This window comes from Pleuronectes platessa, chromosome 5 (assembly GCF_947347685.1).
Source record: "Pleuronectes platessa chromosome 5, fPlePla1.1, whole genome shotgun sequence".
Taxonomy (NCBI): Eukaryota; Metazoa; Chordata; class Actinopteri; order Pleuronectiformes; family Pleuronectidae; genus Pleuronectes; species Pleuronectes platessa.
The window spans coordinates 11,971,116-11,986,183 of NC_070630.1; the positions used below are offsets into that span (position 1 = coordinate 11,971,116).

At 43.2% G+C, this 15,068-nt stretch overlaps 1 protein-coding gene across 3 annotated transcripts in view; it reads right to left on the minus strand.

Annotated features, from left to right (window-relative positions):
• Positions 1-15,068, minus strand: part of LOC128439888 (cell adhesion molecule DSCAML1) — a 93,422-nt gene that overhangs the window by 65,415 nt on the left and 12,939 nt on the right. For all 3 annotated transcript variants that reach the window (XM_053422384.1, XM_053422383.1, XM_053422385.1), the window contains exon 3: positions 10,531-10,677. In XM_053422384.1, coding sequence (XP_053278359.1) covers positions 10,531-10,677 — 147 coding nt within the window. The remainder of the gene's footprint in view (positions 1-10,530; positions 10,678-15,068) is intronic.

The window sequence follows — 15,068 nt, forward strand, 5'->3', positions numbered from 1 at the left end:
TCGGCCATTAGTGGTCTCAAAATCAAAACAGTAACAAAACACCTTGAAGCAGCGTGGGATCATGGGAGTTGTTGTCTTTACAACCTTGAGCCGTAGGCTTGTTGAGTCACTTGTTCTACTGTATGTTTGCACATTGCTGTGAGAGTTTCAGTGACAAAATGAGTAGCAAAAGAATAATCAGGATCCATTACAAGTTACCAATACAACAGTGGAAGGAAAAGGCAGCCTACTAGCTAACTGGCTAGCTGTGTGTTTTTCCTTACAATACATCGTGGATTTCTCTCCATTCAACCACTGTTGGAAACATTTTGAATGGTGTGAGTGCAAACCTCATCAAAATGTACAACTTCAATCTTGTCCGCTTTAATGAAAGATTGTTACATGTTACATCTTTACATGTGTTTTGAGGAGTGATATTCATGCACATGTAGCACAGAATGTAAAGAGTGTGCCAATCGCTCAGAGAGGGGTGACTAAGAAGGAGAGGAGAAAGGTGGAGAATTTCTCCCAAGATGTGTTTAAAACTCACATTGCTGTTTTCAAACATGTCTCCAGTGAGACAGAGTGAGAGGAACAGAAAACTTGCATTGCCCTGGGCATTGTAAAACAATGGCTACGCTATGGACATCAACAAAACAGACAGGAAGAAAAAAAATAACAGACTGCACTTTCAAAATACCATACAGAAAGTGAGAGCTGAGCGGAGAGAAAATAAGTAGGTGAGGGAAGAATAGGAAGAGGGCAGGCACGCTGGAAATAGCAGAAAAGGGAAGGAAAAATAATGATGCAAAACAAGAAGTGGTCAGGTGGTTCTGATAAGAGCTTGAGAGGAATAAATGTCAAGTCAAGCAGCAAGAGAACCTTCGGAGGCGGCGGTAAAGGAGAGAGTGAGAGTGCATTTGTGATGCAAACAAAAACAATTTAGGGATCATCAAGGACAAATCTGAAACTGTCTATTATGGATACAAGCTGCCCAATCATTTTGAAGCAGTGCCAGCATAGAAACATAATGAGAAAATAAAAACGAGTGTCAAAACAACCTTTACACGTGTTATACTGGCTCCTATGAACTATTGGTTTGTGTCTGTGTGTTGTGTGTGCTGATGTGCCGGCATATGTCTTGTGGGAGTCCTCAGGGCATCTTATACATCCCTGAGAGCCCATTGATTAGCTATTAATAAAGCATAGAGATACCATTGCTCACAGGGGAGGTCAGTGAGGGCACACACACACACAAACAAACACACACACACACACACACACACACACACACACACACACACACACACACACACACACACACACACACACACACACACACACACACACACACACACACACACACACACACACACACACACACACACACACACACACACACACACACACACACACACACACACACACACACAATCGTAGGTCACTTCTGGGGACATACAGGTTCATTCATTTCTAAGAGATTTACTCTTAACCATGAACTTAACCTAACACTTAAAATCACTTATTTCTCCAATTGGGATCATGTTTTTTGTACTACATCGACTGGTCTTTAGCCTTAAAGGTGACGTAAGCGACTTTAATCCAATACACACTTCTGTCAAATTCTGCTCATAGCTCCTTGCAGTCTTCGAGCTGTGTACGTGCCGTGTGTGTGATGGAAAATATACAGTTTAAATACACAGGCCTAGTTTTTTACTTGGGTAAGAAAGAAAGGTGGATGCGGTGGACTCGAACCGCACAGCACTGTTCCACCGTCAGTGCCAATGGGCAGGGTGGGTTGAAGGGGCAATGGGAGCAAGACGGAGGCCGCTGAACTAAGAGCCCAAATTCTTGTGTAAGTGTACAACTGTCAATTGGAATATGTTGTGCTTGAGAGTGACTATCCTGAGCGTGCAGCCCCGTTCCAACCATAGAATAGTTTTTTTATAATAAATTTTGTGGGAAACAAAGTAATGTAATCAATCCTCTATTTTCTACTATTGAGGGATAGGGAGGACGTCCAGAAAAAGTGGTCTCAGAGTTGAGTTTAAATATCAACACCCTGAATCACTTGCCTCACCTCTAAAGCAGCCTATGACAGACACGATCACGTCTCCACAAAGACACACAAAGGTAGCGACTCGGTTTTGATTGAGTGGGGTGGGAGTGTGAAAGCAGTATAGGAAAAACTGCATCAGAAATTCATTTAAATAAATAGATGACTGGAAAAAGGGGAGAGGAAATTTAAGCAGAACTCAAATAAAAAGGGGAGCACAGGTAATTTGTGCCAATCTGTTTCACCTGTCTTCAGCTCACTTCCCTACTGAGTTATTCTACTTCCATCCCTCTGTCCTTCCTTCACTTTGAGGCTCCCTATCTTTCCCTTGCCGTGTCTGCCTGTGTCCATTGTGCGCTGCGTGTCAGAGCTCTGTTGGCTGTCTCCATCCTGTCTTTGATTAGCTGTGATCTATGGACCCGTTGAAAGAAATGAACAAGGAAAAGTGGGTGAAAGATGGACAAAGAGAGGTAAGAGGCGGAGCACCGGCGGCTGATGGATATGAATGTCGTCGGATAAGGAAACATCCCAGAGAGAGAAGAAGTGAGAGCGAGGGAGAGAGCGAAGGGAGAGAGAGACTGATGCATTTGCATCTCTCATTCGTTTTTTTTGCTGCAGTTTTCATCCATTTTGTTCCTGTTTCCTCGGCCCACTTCCTTTTCCTCCTCCTTCTCCTCCTTTCAGGCCGTCTCTCCTCAGCTCCCCTCCATTCTTCCCTAGCATGTACTGTACATCTTCAGGTCACGGGTCATTAAGTCGGCTCCAGAGGGGATGTGTTGGAACAGGATATCTCTCATATTACCCTGCCCCCACCACGCCACTAAAACACAAATATGCACAAACACATGCATGGCTGCGACCACACTAACACACACAGACGCTCCAGTCTGTTTCTTTCTCTCTGTTTATTAGTGAAAGGTTTCGACCTGTTGGTCAACCTCTAAGCGTGGAATGATAAAATCATAGTCCTCAAATTCATTATTTGCTTGACATTGCAGTGTCTGCAGAGCTCCTTGTCGAAAGCTAAATATGTGTGTGTTGTAGTTATCAATTAATCTGCAGGTTTTTTTTAAGATATATTAATGAACAACAATTAATCACAATTTAACTAAGCTTGATATTCAGTTTTCATAAATAATAATAACTTTGCTCCATAAGGCTGGTTTTAATTCGTTATATATTTTGGGTGAGATATTCATCCACAGCACCTTGATGTTTACTCTAAAAAGTTGCAATTTCAAAATTATAAAATTGAGGAAACACATTTTTCAAGGGTGCTTACAATTTAATACATATAATGTATAATATAATTTAATTTTCTTACATGTGAAATATATGAAAGACAAAAGTATGGTGGACAGTTTATCTGGATCAACTGACTGAAAGCTAAAGCTATTTTAATTTCACAAAACAAATTCACATTTCAGCTCGAGCACACGTGACAAACAGTGTCAGACTCTAACAGATGCATTGCTGCAAATTCACACGAACACAAATCAATGCACACACATACAAAAGTGCATACACACACCACACACCACACACAGACACACACACAGACACACACACACACACACACAGACACACACAGACACACACAGACACACACAGACACACCTCATGGATGCTGTGCACTGTCAAACAATATTAGATTGCAAGGCGGTGTCAGTGGGATAATTAGAATAACACATCCACTGTATTCTTCATTATGTGTGTCATCTTCACTTACTGGCTCTGCTTCCTCGCTGGCAACACCTCCCGCCCCCCCTGCACACACCAACCCCGACACACAGACTCAATCCTACCCCGCCCTACAAGTGACGTGCTTTTTTAGGCAAGTCATGATCCCCATTAGTGATGGCCTCAAGTATAGATCTGATTGTCTGAACCCCCGTCATGTATTTTCCCTAATTAGTTCCTAGGGCTGGGGGGAGGAGGGGGAGGACTGAGCAGTGATACACAAAGTTGAGGCACAGCCTTAGCGTTTGAGGAAGTGGGTGTTGGCGAGGAGATCACGTTGGGGGATGAGTAATGCTCTGACGTTTGTTCCGCATTTGGCAAAATATCTGACAGCGATTCTGTCTGCTGACATGTACTGACAATACCACTGTAAGTGTACATGCAGGAGGAGACGACGAGGCACGTAATCATTTCGCTATGAGGTGCTGACGCACTGCCGCGCTGCAAACACAGCAGGCAAAGCTCTTCTCACAAATCACAGAGAAAATGCAGTATTAGAAAAGGAAAATTAAATCAATCAAAAGCGTTTGGTCAGAAACAAAACAGAAGCACAGACTCAACTTCGCATGCGTGCACTCGCGCACCTTGGCCGCATGTGGTTAATGAATAACTAACTAGCAGAGAGGAAAGGGAGCCATCTTCTCTGAGTAAGGCCAAATGAATTCGCTGAAGCACTATGCAAATGTTCCCTGGGCTAACGAGACTGCCTGCATGATTGGAGTGCCATTGAAATTCTCCTCGTGCACAGCCTTCTCTCACTTTCCACCTCCCTTCCTTCTTCAATATCCCTCCATCTCTCCCACGATTTCAATCTCTACACAGAACATCCATGTTCCTGTGTCTGTCTGTCTGTCTGTCTGTCTGTCTGTCTGTCTGTCTGTCTGTCTGTCTGTCTGTCTGTCTGTCTGTCTGTCTGTCTGTCTGTCTGTCTGTCTGTCTGTCTGTCTGTCTGTCTGTCTGTCTGTCTGTCTGTCTGTCTGTCTGCCTGCCTGCCTGCCTGCCTGCCTGCCTGTCTGCCTGTCTGCCTGTCTGCCTGTCTGCCTGTCTGCCTGTCTGTCTTATACGTGGACATTTGTGTCTCAGGGGACCTTGAAAGCTACATATCATCAACACTCAAATCGTCCTCACAAATAAACATTGCAGGCCCTATCAGTGCCTGGACAGCAGTGAATGCCCCTGTGTCTTACTCTCTGTCTGTATCTGTCTCACTAACACACACATACACACTCACACACACACACACACAGAGCGGTCCGCTCAAACAGAGCGGGCTCAGAGTCGCTCTGCACCTGTTCTCTCTGTAAAACATCCAAACACGAGTGCTGAATAAATAACCCAACCTAACACGCATCACTGCCAGGTTCACACAAACTCGCACAAACCACAGCCCATAAACACACATCAATAAGTAAACACCAACCATTTCCCCTGCACTGCAACCCCCGGCCCCCCTCTCTCACTCGAGGTACAACCTGCCCCCTTCCCAAAGACAAACACACATTGATGCGCATGATGTGTGTAATGTTTAATGGTCAAATACTACCAGAGATGAATAAAAAACTCGAAAGGAGAAAGAGAGATGGAGGAGAGAGTGTAGGTGGGGGGGGCATTAAGCACTTGTCAGATGCATCTTTAATGGCAGGACCCAGCGGCTTTAGAGCCCCATGGCCTCCTCTTCCTCCCTGGGGTGCTGGGGACAGCAAGAAAGCCACGCAGACACACCTCTCTCTTTGTCCATCTGCCCATCCTCTCACATGTCCTCATATACCTACCCACCTCATTCCATCATCCTCTCCATCCTATGCCCACTTTACCATCTGCATAATTCAGCATGTCATGCTTTTGCGCCACTTTGTCTTTCTTTTTCTGCCTATTCTGCCATTTTTTGGGGGGCCTGTCCGTTGTTCACTTTCAGGTTTGATGGAGTGGAAGGAAAAAGACGATGCTTTGTCACTTCACCGTCGCCTAATAAGTGCCTCCAGGAAAGGAGGCTGAGAGAGGGATGAAGTTAAGAGAAGAGTGGATAAACAGAGGGGTCTGGCGAGAGTGTAGGGCCTCTGCAGAGTGGCGACAAAATGGAGACTGGGACAGAAGCTGCAGCAGCTGTGGTGACGCTACACTTCACAGAGAGAGAGAGAGAGAGGGAGAGAGGGAGAGAGAAAAGGAGGCAGTGTGTGTGAAAGAGAAAGGGGGGATTAAACAAGCTCAGTCAATGAATTCAAAAATAAGGACGTCACACGTTTTCCACTCCCTCTTTTCCCTTAATTCTCATCATATGAACTAATCAATGACTCAATGAATAGATCATTGATCAATAAATCCATCCATCTATCACTTTGTATCATTCGAATGAATTGTTCTCCAATTGCTGAAGTGCCTTCATGTGATGTAGCAGAGGATTGTGAGTCATCTACTGATTGTCCATAGAAACTTTTCACAAAGTTATGACTGGAATTGTTAAAACTGTAATCTATTTTGTATTATTTTATTAAAATGTAAATAATATTATAATAATGTCAATGTTTTCCTTAACATGTAATCTAGCATGACATTCAGTTGTCCCCAGTTTTTTTCTTTAACCACAACATGTTATGTGAAGCACAGCAGTATTATGTTTGTGTCTATGGAATCTAAGAAAAAAAACATAACGTGCAATTAACAGCAGAGATTTTTTTTTGACAAAATTAGACACAATGTAAAGCAACCATAGGGAGAGATTGATAGATGCATCTGCAATAGCATCATCGGCCATTTATTGGTGTTGCATATGCACAAAGTGTAAATAAAAAGACACACACACCATGAAATTATGAACTTATAAAACTGCAATCAAATAAAGAAGGATAGAAAGATGCAGCTATGTCTTCTTGTCTCTCTGTGTGTGTGTGCGTGTGTCTGTGTGTGTGTGTGTGTGTGTTTCAGAGTTGAGCCGTGCTGATGCACTAATAAAAATCAGGCAGCGATGCATCCTCACACCTTCCTCATTCCGCCCGCCGGTTCGCACCCGTTACCATGGCGACCAGATAAAACTCACACTGTTTTAAGCTCCAGCTGGAGGAGGAGATGGATACCAACAAAGTGACATGCACACACATGCACCCGCATGCACACACACAGCCACGAACACACACAGATGAAGTTCCTTCATACACATCCGTCAGCGGAGCATCCTCTTTCAGTTCCCTAACTGACAAGCAAACAAATGCTAATCCTCTAACCGACAGCAACACCAGCAAACCATCAATTAGAGGGAGAGACATGGCGAGATAGAGAGATAGCAGGAGAAGGGGAGGTATGACATGGGAGTAGAAAACCAGGAGAGCCAGTCAAAACACAAAGCTCAACTCTGTTTGACTGTCTGTCTCTCTCTCCGTCGAACCCCCCCCCCCCCCCCCACTGTCGCTCCTTGAACGCAAACAGATCTGGCTGTCAAATAGTGACACGACACCCAGGCAGGGTCGTCTCGCAGCGAGGCCAGCTGTCAGCAAGCACCCTCCTGCCTCTTCATCAGAGCCCATTCAAACTCAGCTTTATTGACCAACACGGCCGTCGGTATGACATGTGTCATCCTGTCAAGCCAATACCTTGGCATGCACTGTCCCTAATAAATGGAGAACCACTAGAGCATCTCGAGTGCCATCGAAAGAGACGGAGCTGTGCATGCTACCGGCAGCTGATAGGTAAAGTGGTTGGATGGATGGATGAATAGGTGGATGAAGTATGTGGAGTTTAGTGTGGTGGGAGGGGGTGGACACGTGCACTCTGCAGTCCGCGTGTATACGTCTAAGTGAGGCCATGGTTCTGACACAGGCCACCAGTCTGTACCAGGGAGGGAGAGAGAAGAGAGGAGGCTTGGAGCCAAAGACGGATGGAGAGAAGAGGAGCACTGTGTAACTAATAAGACCTATTCATCAGCACTGCGGAGAGGAAAGAGAGAGAGAGAGAAAACAGAGAGGGAGAGAGAGGATGAAAAAAGCTCTCAAACGTTCTCAAATGCAAATCCAGACGTTGTGGTGCAATTAATGGTATCATCGAATAACCTGACGATTATTTAATTCATTAATCCATTTATTGTATCTTTAAAATATCATATCAATAACGCCAGATATTTGTGTTCTTGTAATCCCCAAAATATGTATTTACAACTGGAGATGTTTCTGTACCATTGTCTTCACAAAGGCGCTACCAATACCTGAACTTATTGTATGAGCCGATTTCTGAGTACTTATCCCATATGAGTACATTTAAAATAATAAAAGTTATTTTATATGCTTCCAACCAACTCTTTATGGAAGTGATGATCGTTATTATTGTCGTAAGACCTGGCTCAGGTTATTGACAAACAATTAAATTCAGAGATAGGATGCCAAGGAACTTATTTTATTATCTAAATAACTTAAGAAAACACTAAACAAATCTAGAAATACAGAACTATTACTTCCTTTTAACAACTGTCTAAGTGCGGCCTCAGTTTTAAAAAATGAAGACCTTTTAGGTTTTAAACTTAACAGTAACAGTGTAAAATGGTGCAAAAGCAACTGAATAAATCAAGTGCCAGCCCTTGAAACTTGGAACTTGTTATCAAATTGCTGAAATTGGTTAACGCTACACCACCGGAAATCACTCCTTTTCACCACTCTGACAACAGTGGCAGCAAAGCACAACTGCTGCTTCGGGGCCGCTGCGAAGAAAAGAAGAAATGTTTTCTGGAAAAAAGAAAATTGCTGTTTTATCTGGGTAAAAATATTACACTTTGAAGACATGGTAGCGGATCGGTACATAGATTTGCATGCCTGGCATTTTCTGCATTATCTGAGGCCTTAAAATGTATTATTAATTGATTATTATTTTTGTGCTTATAACCCATTATCATCTAACAACAATGTTTAACAATATATTTCAGAATAAACAATAAGAATAAATAAATGTAATCAAAATCAAAATGATCCAAATATAAACTTTTTAATCTTTACCTTATTCTCACATAAAATGATTACTAAGCATATTCTCTAAACAAACTGTATTGTATTATAGTCCCAGGGTTAAAAATATCAGAAAGCCTTTTTGAATTAAAGCTCATCATAAACTGATGAGCTTAGTCACAGAAAGCTACTCATGTAAACATGTGTGTGGGCTCATTCTAACACACACGCTAGTTCATATGTGCATGTTTTACCCAACGTGTCCATCAGCTGATCAATAACATACTCCCACTGAGCTCTTACCACACAGCCATGATACAGTGACTTGTACACACACACACACACACACACACAAACACACACTCTGATGCATGGAGCTATCAGTCAAACAGACTGGCTCGGTCTCACCACTCTCACACTGAGGGATCCGTGACAAGAGCGAGGGGAATCCAACAGCAAGCTTTATCGATCCAGACTGGAAACCCCCCTCAGGCCACACACATACACAACCACGCACGTATGCACGCACGCACGCACACACACATGCACAAACACTACAGCTGTGCTGGATCAATGAGTGCTCCCGTGTGAAGGACAGAGCCATACAAAGGCACACAAATGCAGACGCACGCACACTATTGAGAGAGATGAAAGGGCTGCTCGGTATCAGAGAGCGAGATAAGGGGCAGAGGGCGCAGTACGTATCATCTGACCTAAACAGTCTCATCTGACACCCTGCAATTTGCCATCGCTCCGCGGAGCAAATGTTAACACTGCACAAGCCAGCGCACACACGCACACACACAGATATGCACAACACACATAAGCACCAATACACAGACATGCAGCAGCATGTAGGAGTCTCACTTTCAAACTGATATTATCATTCTTCAGGGAAAGAGCAAATGATTTGAAAAGAGGAGAGCAGCTCCAGACACAGAAGAGCCCTCAAGGTGTGGCTGCTCTCTTTTGGGCGACTGTGATGAGCAGTTAAACAGATCTATCACTCATCAAATTAGATCCCCCCAAGCCCACCCACACACACACACTTGTGTACTTCTATCTTAGTGAGGACACTCATTGACATAATACAACCCCTTGGCCCTTTCCCTAACCTTAAGCATTCAAACTAAATGCCTTACCCCAGCCGGCCAGCCCTAACCCTAACCTAAACCCAATTGTAACCAAACCCTAAAACCAAGTCTTAACCCTCAACCAGTCCAGTGAAAAAGTGAGGAACGATCAAAATGTCCTCACTTTTTATGGTCTATGCTTAAAATGGTCCTCACAAAGATATAGGTACAGGAACACAAACTTACTCACTCACACCGCACATGTCTACTAATGTCTGATTTATCCCTGTAACGCAGCTATTAACCACAGTTGGTGAGTGAAGAGCCATGTGCCAGGCAAAGGCCATTTCCTCAGACTTGAATGATTGGACCATTCTTTTAAACCTTCCTCCATCTTCTCTCAGTGACAAAGCAGGAGACGTCGGTGACACCAATAAATTGATAAGGGTCGATTAAAGGCTGTCAACAAACGGGGCAAATGAGGAGGAAATCTCCATTACGATAAGATTGGAAAGAAAACCCCATTTCTTTGAAGACACTGACAGGGCTCTGGTTATTTGTGGTTTGGGACAAAAACAGGAGATGTTTCTCATTTCTCTCGGGGGAAATGCTACGGAGTCCGCTGAGATATTGGAATGACATTAGATCATTTTTGCTTTCCAAATAAAACCTGCGTGGTGGTGCGAATGGGAGTTTGAAAAGAGAGAACATTTCAGCAAGAAAGGCAGTACGGCAAAAGGAGAGTGTCTGAATTTCCTACCTGGGATGATGGAGACAGTATCTTTCTCCCAAGACACCACACTGACGTACTCCTGGACGGCTGAGGGGATGAGGCACTTGAACACAGCAACATTACCCCGCATGGAGCGCTGGTCGGCCACACGGACTGTGTAGGGCTCCCTGAACACTGGTGTGTGGAGGAAAAAGATAAAGTTAGTCGATGGAGGGATGTTTGTTGGTTGGATGTTACAGAAAAGGGAATGTCATTCTCAGCAAACTCAGATCTTGACAATGACAAAGTGATTAGAGTGAAAATTACTAACACAAAGCTTTGAGTGATGAAAGTAGAGCTGCAAGTGATGACTACTTTTGATCAAGTCATTGTGTGAGAATAATCAAAAATGTCTGTCACAGTTTCCCAGAGCACGAGTCTTCAAATTGCTTATTTTGTCAGACCAACAATGCAAAACCCAAAGATATTCATTTGATATTGATGGAAAACATTGAAAAGCATCACACCTTCACATTTACAGAGCTTGGAACTGCTAATGTTCAGCTTTTTAAGGCCTTTAGGAAACCAAACCATTGGCAGGTTGCATTGGAGAAACATGTGTACATTAAAACGTCTTCCTCTCTAGAGCTCAAAGTGACAAGTTTTATGTTTTATTCAAACAACAGTACACAGCCCAATGATATTCAGATTTTAACAATATTAAAGAAAACATCAAATTGTTACTGGAGCCAACAGATATTTGGCCATTTTGCTTATCAATGGTTTTTAAATTTGTTGCCAGCTAATTGATTTGTTGACTCATTATTTCAGGAGCCGATGTTTCTGCAGTGTTGTTAAATTTAAGTTAAATTTAGGACTTGTTATTGCCATAATGAATGAAAAATTAGGACAAATGTCAAGTGCGACAGATATGAAGTAATATGAGAGTCCCAGAATGACTTACACGGAGACAGTGAAATATGTGTATGAATGAAAAAAATAACTCAAACTTAATTGAAACAGAAGTACATAGTTAGGATAACATATTTAAGACTTTTATAGTCTGTATTTCAGATGGACATTTTTCTTCACTGCACATTGTGACACATTACAGTTAACATCCTTGGGTCCTGTCTAATCTGTGGTAAAAGCAGGGGCAGGTCTTGTAAACAAACTCGTCTGGTGTTGTGTCCTACCACGTTAGGCCAACGTTTCTCTCTTCGGCCGCAGATTTGACTATGAGAAGGGCCGACTTGGAGCCGCATTGAAGAGGATCCGCAGTGAGTGGCCCTCGGCCTTTAAAGAACAACGCCACAGATGCTATGAGACAGCGAGGAGCGGAGGGTTGCTCACGGCCGACGGAACTGTCACATGCAGGCGCCAGGCAGCACAAAACATAGCCCCTGCACATGGCAGGCCGAGCACTAGGCTGCGAGTCTGTGCCAGTGTACAATAGGATGGTGGTGATTAAGACGGGCTTAATGATGAAAACAGTAGCCTGTAGCTAACCAAATTATCTCTCCAGTTAACTCTGTCACATCTAGATTAGTGAGAGATGTGAAATTCTGAATCGGAGCATGAATTTTCATTACATAAATGAAGTAAAGTGAAATTAAATTAATGGATTATTTTGGTGAGCAGGAGAGACAGGAAGTTCCAGGGCAATGTTAGCTGGACTGAATGAGCAGGGAGCTTCTAAACTGGGGCTCCCGGGACAGTCTGATTTGGTTTGCATAAAGGGATGTTACCAAATGTTTCCCCAGTAACTCAGACTCTGTAAAAAATGTGGCTGCTTGACACGATCAGACGACGAAAAAGAAGGGAAGACAATTACAGAAATCAGATGGGGTCTCGGGCTGATGTTTCTGGCAAGACAATCTAACACAATGCATCAACCAGGCTTCCCTTGGAAATGAGGACAGTAATAGCTTAACAATGTAAAACACACACACACACACACACACACACACACACACACACACACACACACACACACACACACACACACACACACACACACACACACACACACACACACACACACACACACACACACACACACACACACACACACACACACACACACACACACACAACACACACACACACAACACAGGGAATGGCCCCACCCTCCTGTGTGCTCACTCTCTCCCCCAGCTCTCCAGTGATATAATTAACGCCTAGCCTGAAGGCCAGTTTCCTTGGTCATTAATAATGCTTTATGCCAGCCGCCACTGTCACTGGAACCCAGTGGAGCCAAAGCACAGTGTCCTTGTCCAATTGGTGGGAGTCTTTCACCTTAAAGTTCGGGGTCTAATCTCCCCAGTCTTTGTCTGATTCCGTCCATTGCTTTATCATTGTTCTACTTTTTCTGAGCCGGCTGAACCTTGAACCCGTCTTCCTTCTTTGCTGGCTTGTGAAAGACTTAAGATCGGAGTAGAGGCGGAACAATTCCGTCAGAAATTGTCGATATTTATCCTTGGATACCGTATATGTGACCATGGCCTTTAATTGGCTCATGGTGCTACTTTGTATCTCAGCTAAATTCATGGCTGCAGTGAGATATCCTCTGGAGAGCACATCACATTGGTCACCTGACACACAGGCCGCTAATAGGAGCCGAAGCCTCATTTGTAAACACATCAGAGCTAAAGGACTAAATTATTCCGATCAAGTCTTCATTTCAATTCTTCATTTAAACGGCTGCTGCTTCTCATTGATGCCATCTACCTGCAGATCAATAGCCGGGATCGACTGAGTAGCCTCGGCTGTTGTGGCCGAGCCAATTCTCTCAATCATTTATTTACTCTTTGATTGACCCTGCTGCCACTTCTCAATAGCAGGGGGAAATCCCCAGTGCCCACTGAGCCTCTCGGAGAGCGCTTAAAATCCGCTTGACAGCTTGTAAATGTTTGGTGCAATGATGACTATCGTTACACGTCAGTTCAGCGCAGGTTCAAATCCAGTCAAGGTCATGTCAGGTTTGTTCATCCCGTGCTTTGACCCCCAGCTTGTCCTGCTCTAGCCACTCCTCTCCTCATTAACACCAGTCAAATAAGCCCTTTGTGGCAACATGCCCCGGTACACAACACTGTAACCGGCTCCAATAAGAGGCAACTGTTGTGATAGCATTGTCATTTAACACACGTTCTTCTTCCAAGATGTGAAAGACACAGGGGAGAAAAAAAACATTACATATTCATTCTCCTAAGCCTGGTGACAGGATGCAAATCGTAACCCAACTGATTTGTGTGTAAATTGCACTCCCCCTCATCGCATGCGCAGCAGAATCATTAGGATGTTACTGATGCCTGACTATATGCAGCCTGGTTGCCTAGGAACGAGCTAAAACATGGGTCTGGTGCACTGGGTGCACTGGGAGGCAAGTCCTGTATCACTGTCGCTTCAATAATTAACGACGGGGAAACCAAATACTGCATTTACTTATTCATAAAGCGGGCGGCAAAAACACAAGAGAAGGAGAAAGAGAGAAGGAGCAAAAATAATGAAAGACACAAATACTGAGTGGATGTAGGTTGCGTTATTGAATGGATTAGAAAAGCAGTCGATGTGTATCAGGTTCAAGGAACATACAGTACTTATTGGACCAGTAAGGAAATGTCAGAGAAGGGACGAGGAGGGCAGATTGAGGGAAAGGATCTAAGCGCCTGCTGTCTTGGCCCGAGCACACACTGGTTTGTGTGTTTTAGTCGGGACAAAGGGGAGATGAGGTGTCATGGAACAGGTGTCCTCATTTCATTTCATTAAATTGGTGTAAGGAGGTGTTGGGTGCACCAAACAAAAGGTTTCAGGCGGATCGCTTGCGACAAAGTGATGATGATGACTAGCTGCGTGTGTGAGAAATGTGTGCTTTCATTTTTAGGGTTAAGTCACATAGTTGTTATAGAGAAGAGGAGAAGAGGATAAAATATAGTAAATCCTCATTCCTGAAGCTATAGAAGCTGCAGAACTGCTGAAGGATATGTTACACTAACAGAAAGCTGTGTTTAAAGGCAGGGATGTCAAACTCAATCACTAAAGGTGTTATTTAAAAAACCAAAGCACTTATTTACCCAATGTGATGGTTCTTTTCATCAAAATAAATGTGTAAACATAAACAAAATCTGATTAGAGTGGAAATTGACGTGAAAAAAGTCCAGTGTGTCATTCCTTTTTTTCTGTATAACATATTGCTTCTTCAGGCCTACAAATGGTTTCATGAAATCAAAACATATAACTGATTTGCTGATGATCAATTTATATCAAATGGATTATATCTTTTTTTCTTCTATTTATGACTACAGTAACATTTTCCCATTAAACCAGTATCCTAGTTACAGGGATGTTAAATGGGGAGCAGATACGTATTATTAGTTATTTTTATAAGTTTGGCAGAGCACATGCAGTACGTGTCTGTGTACAAAGCATGTCATAATTGTACACGTTAGAGAACAAACTACTACATTTGTTTGGTTAGGCCCATTTTGAGGAAAATAAAGGATAATGTTATTATTGATTTGCAAAAGAATGTTTAAATATTCAAACGAAAGCTTCTTCTGGGTAAAGGACAGTTAGTGTGATACTTT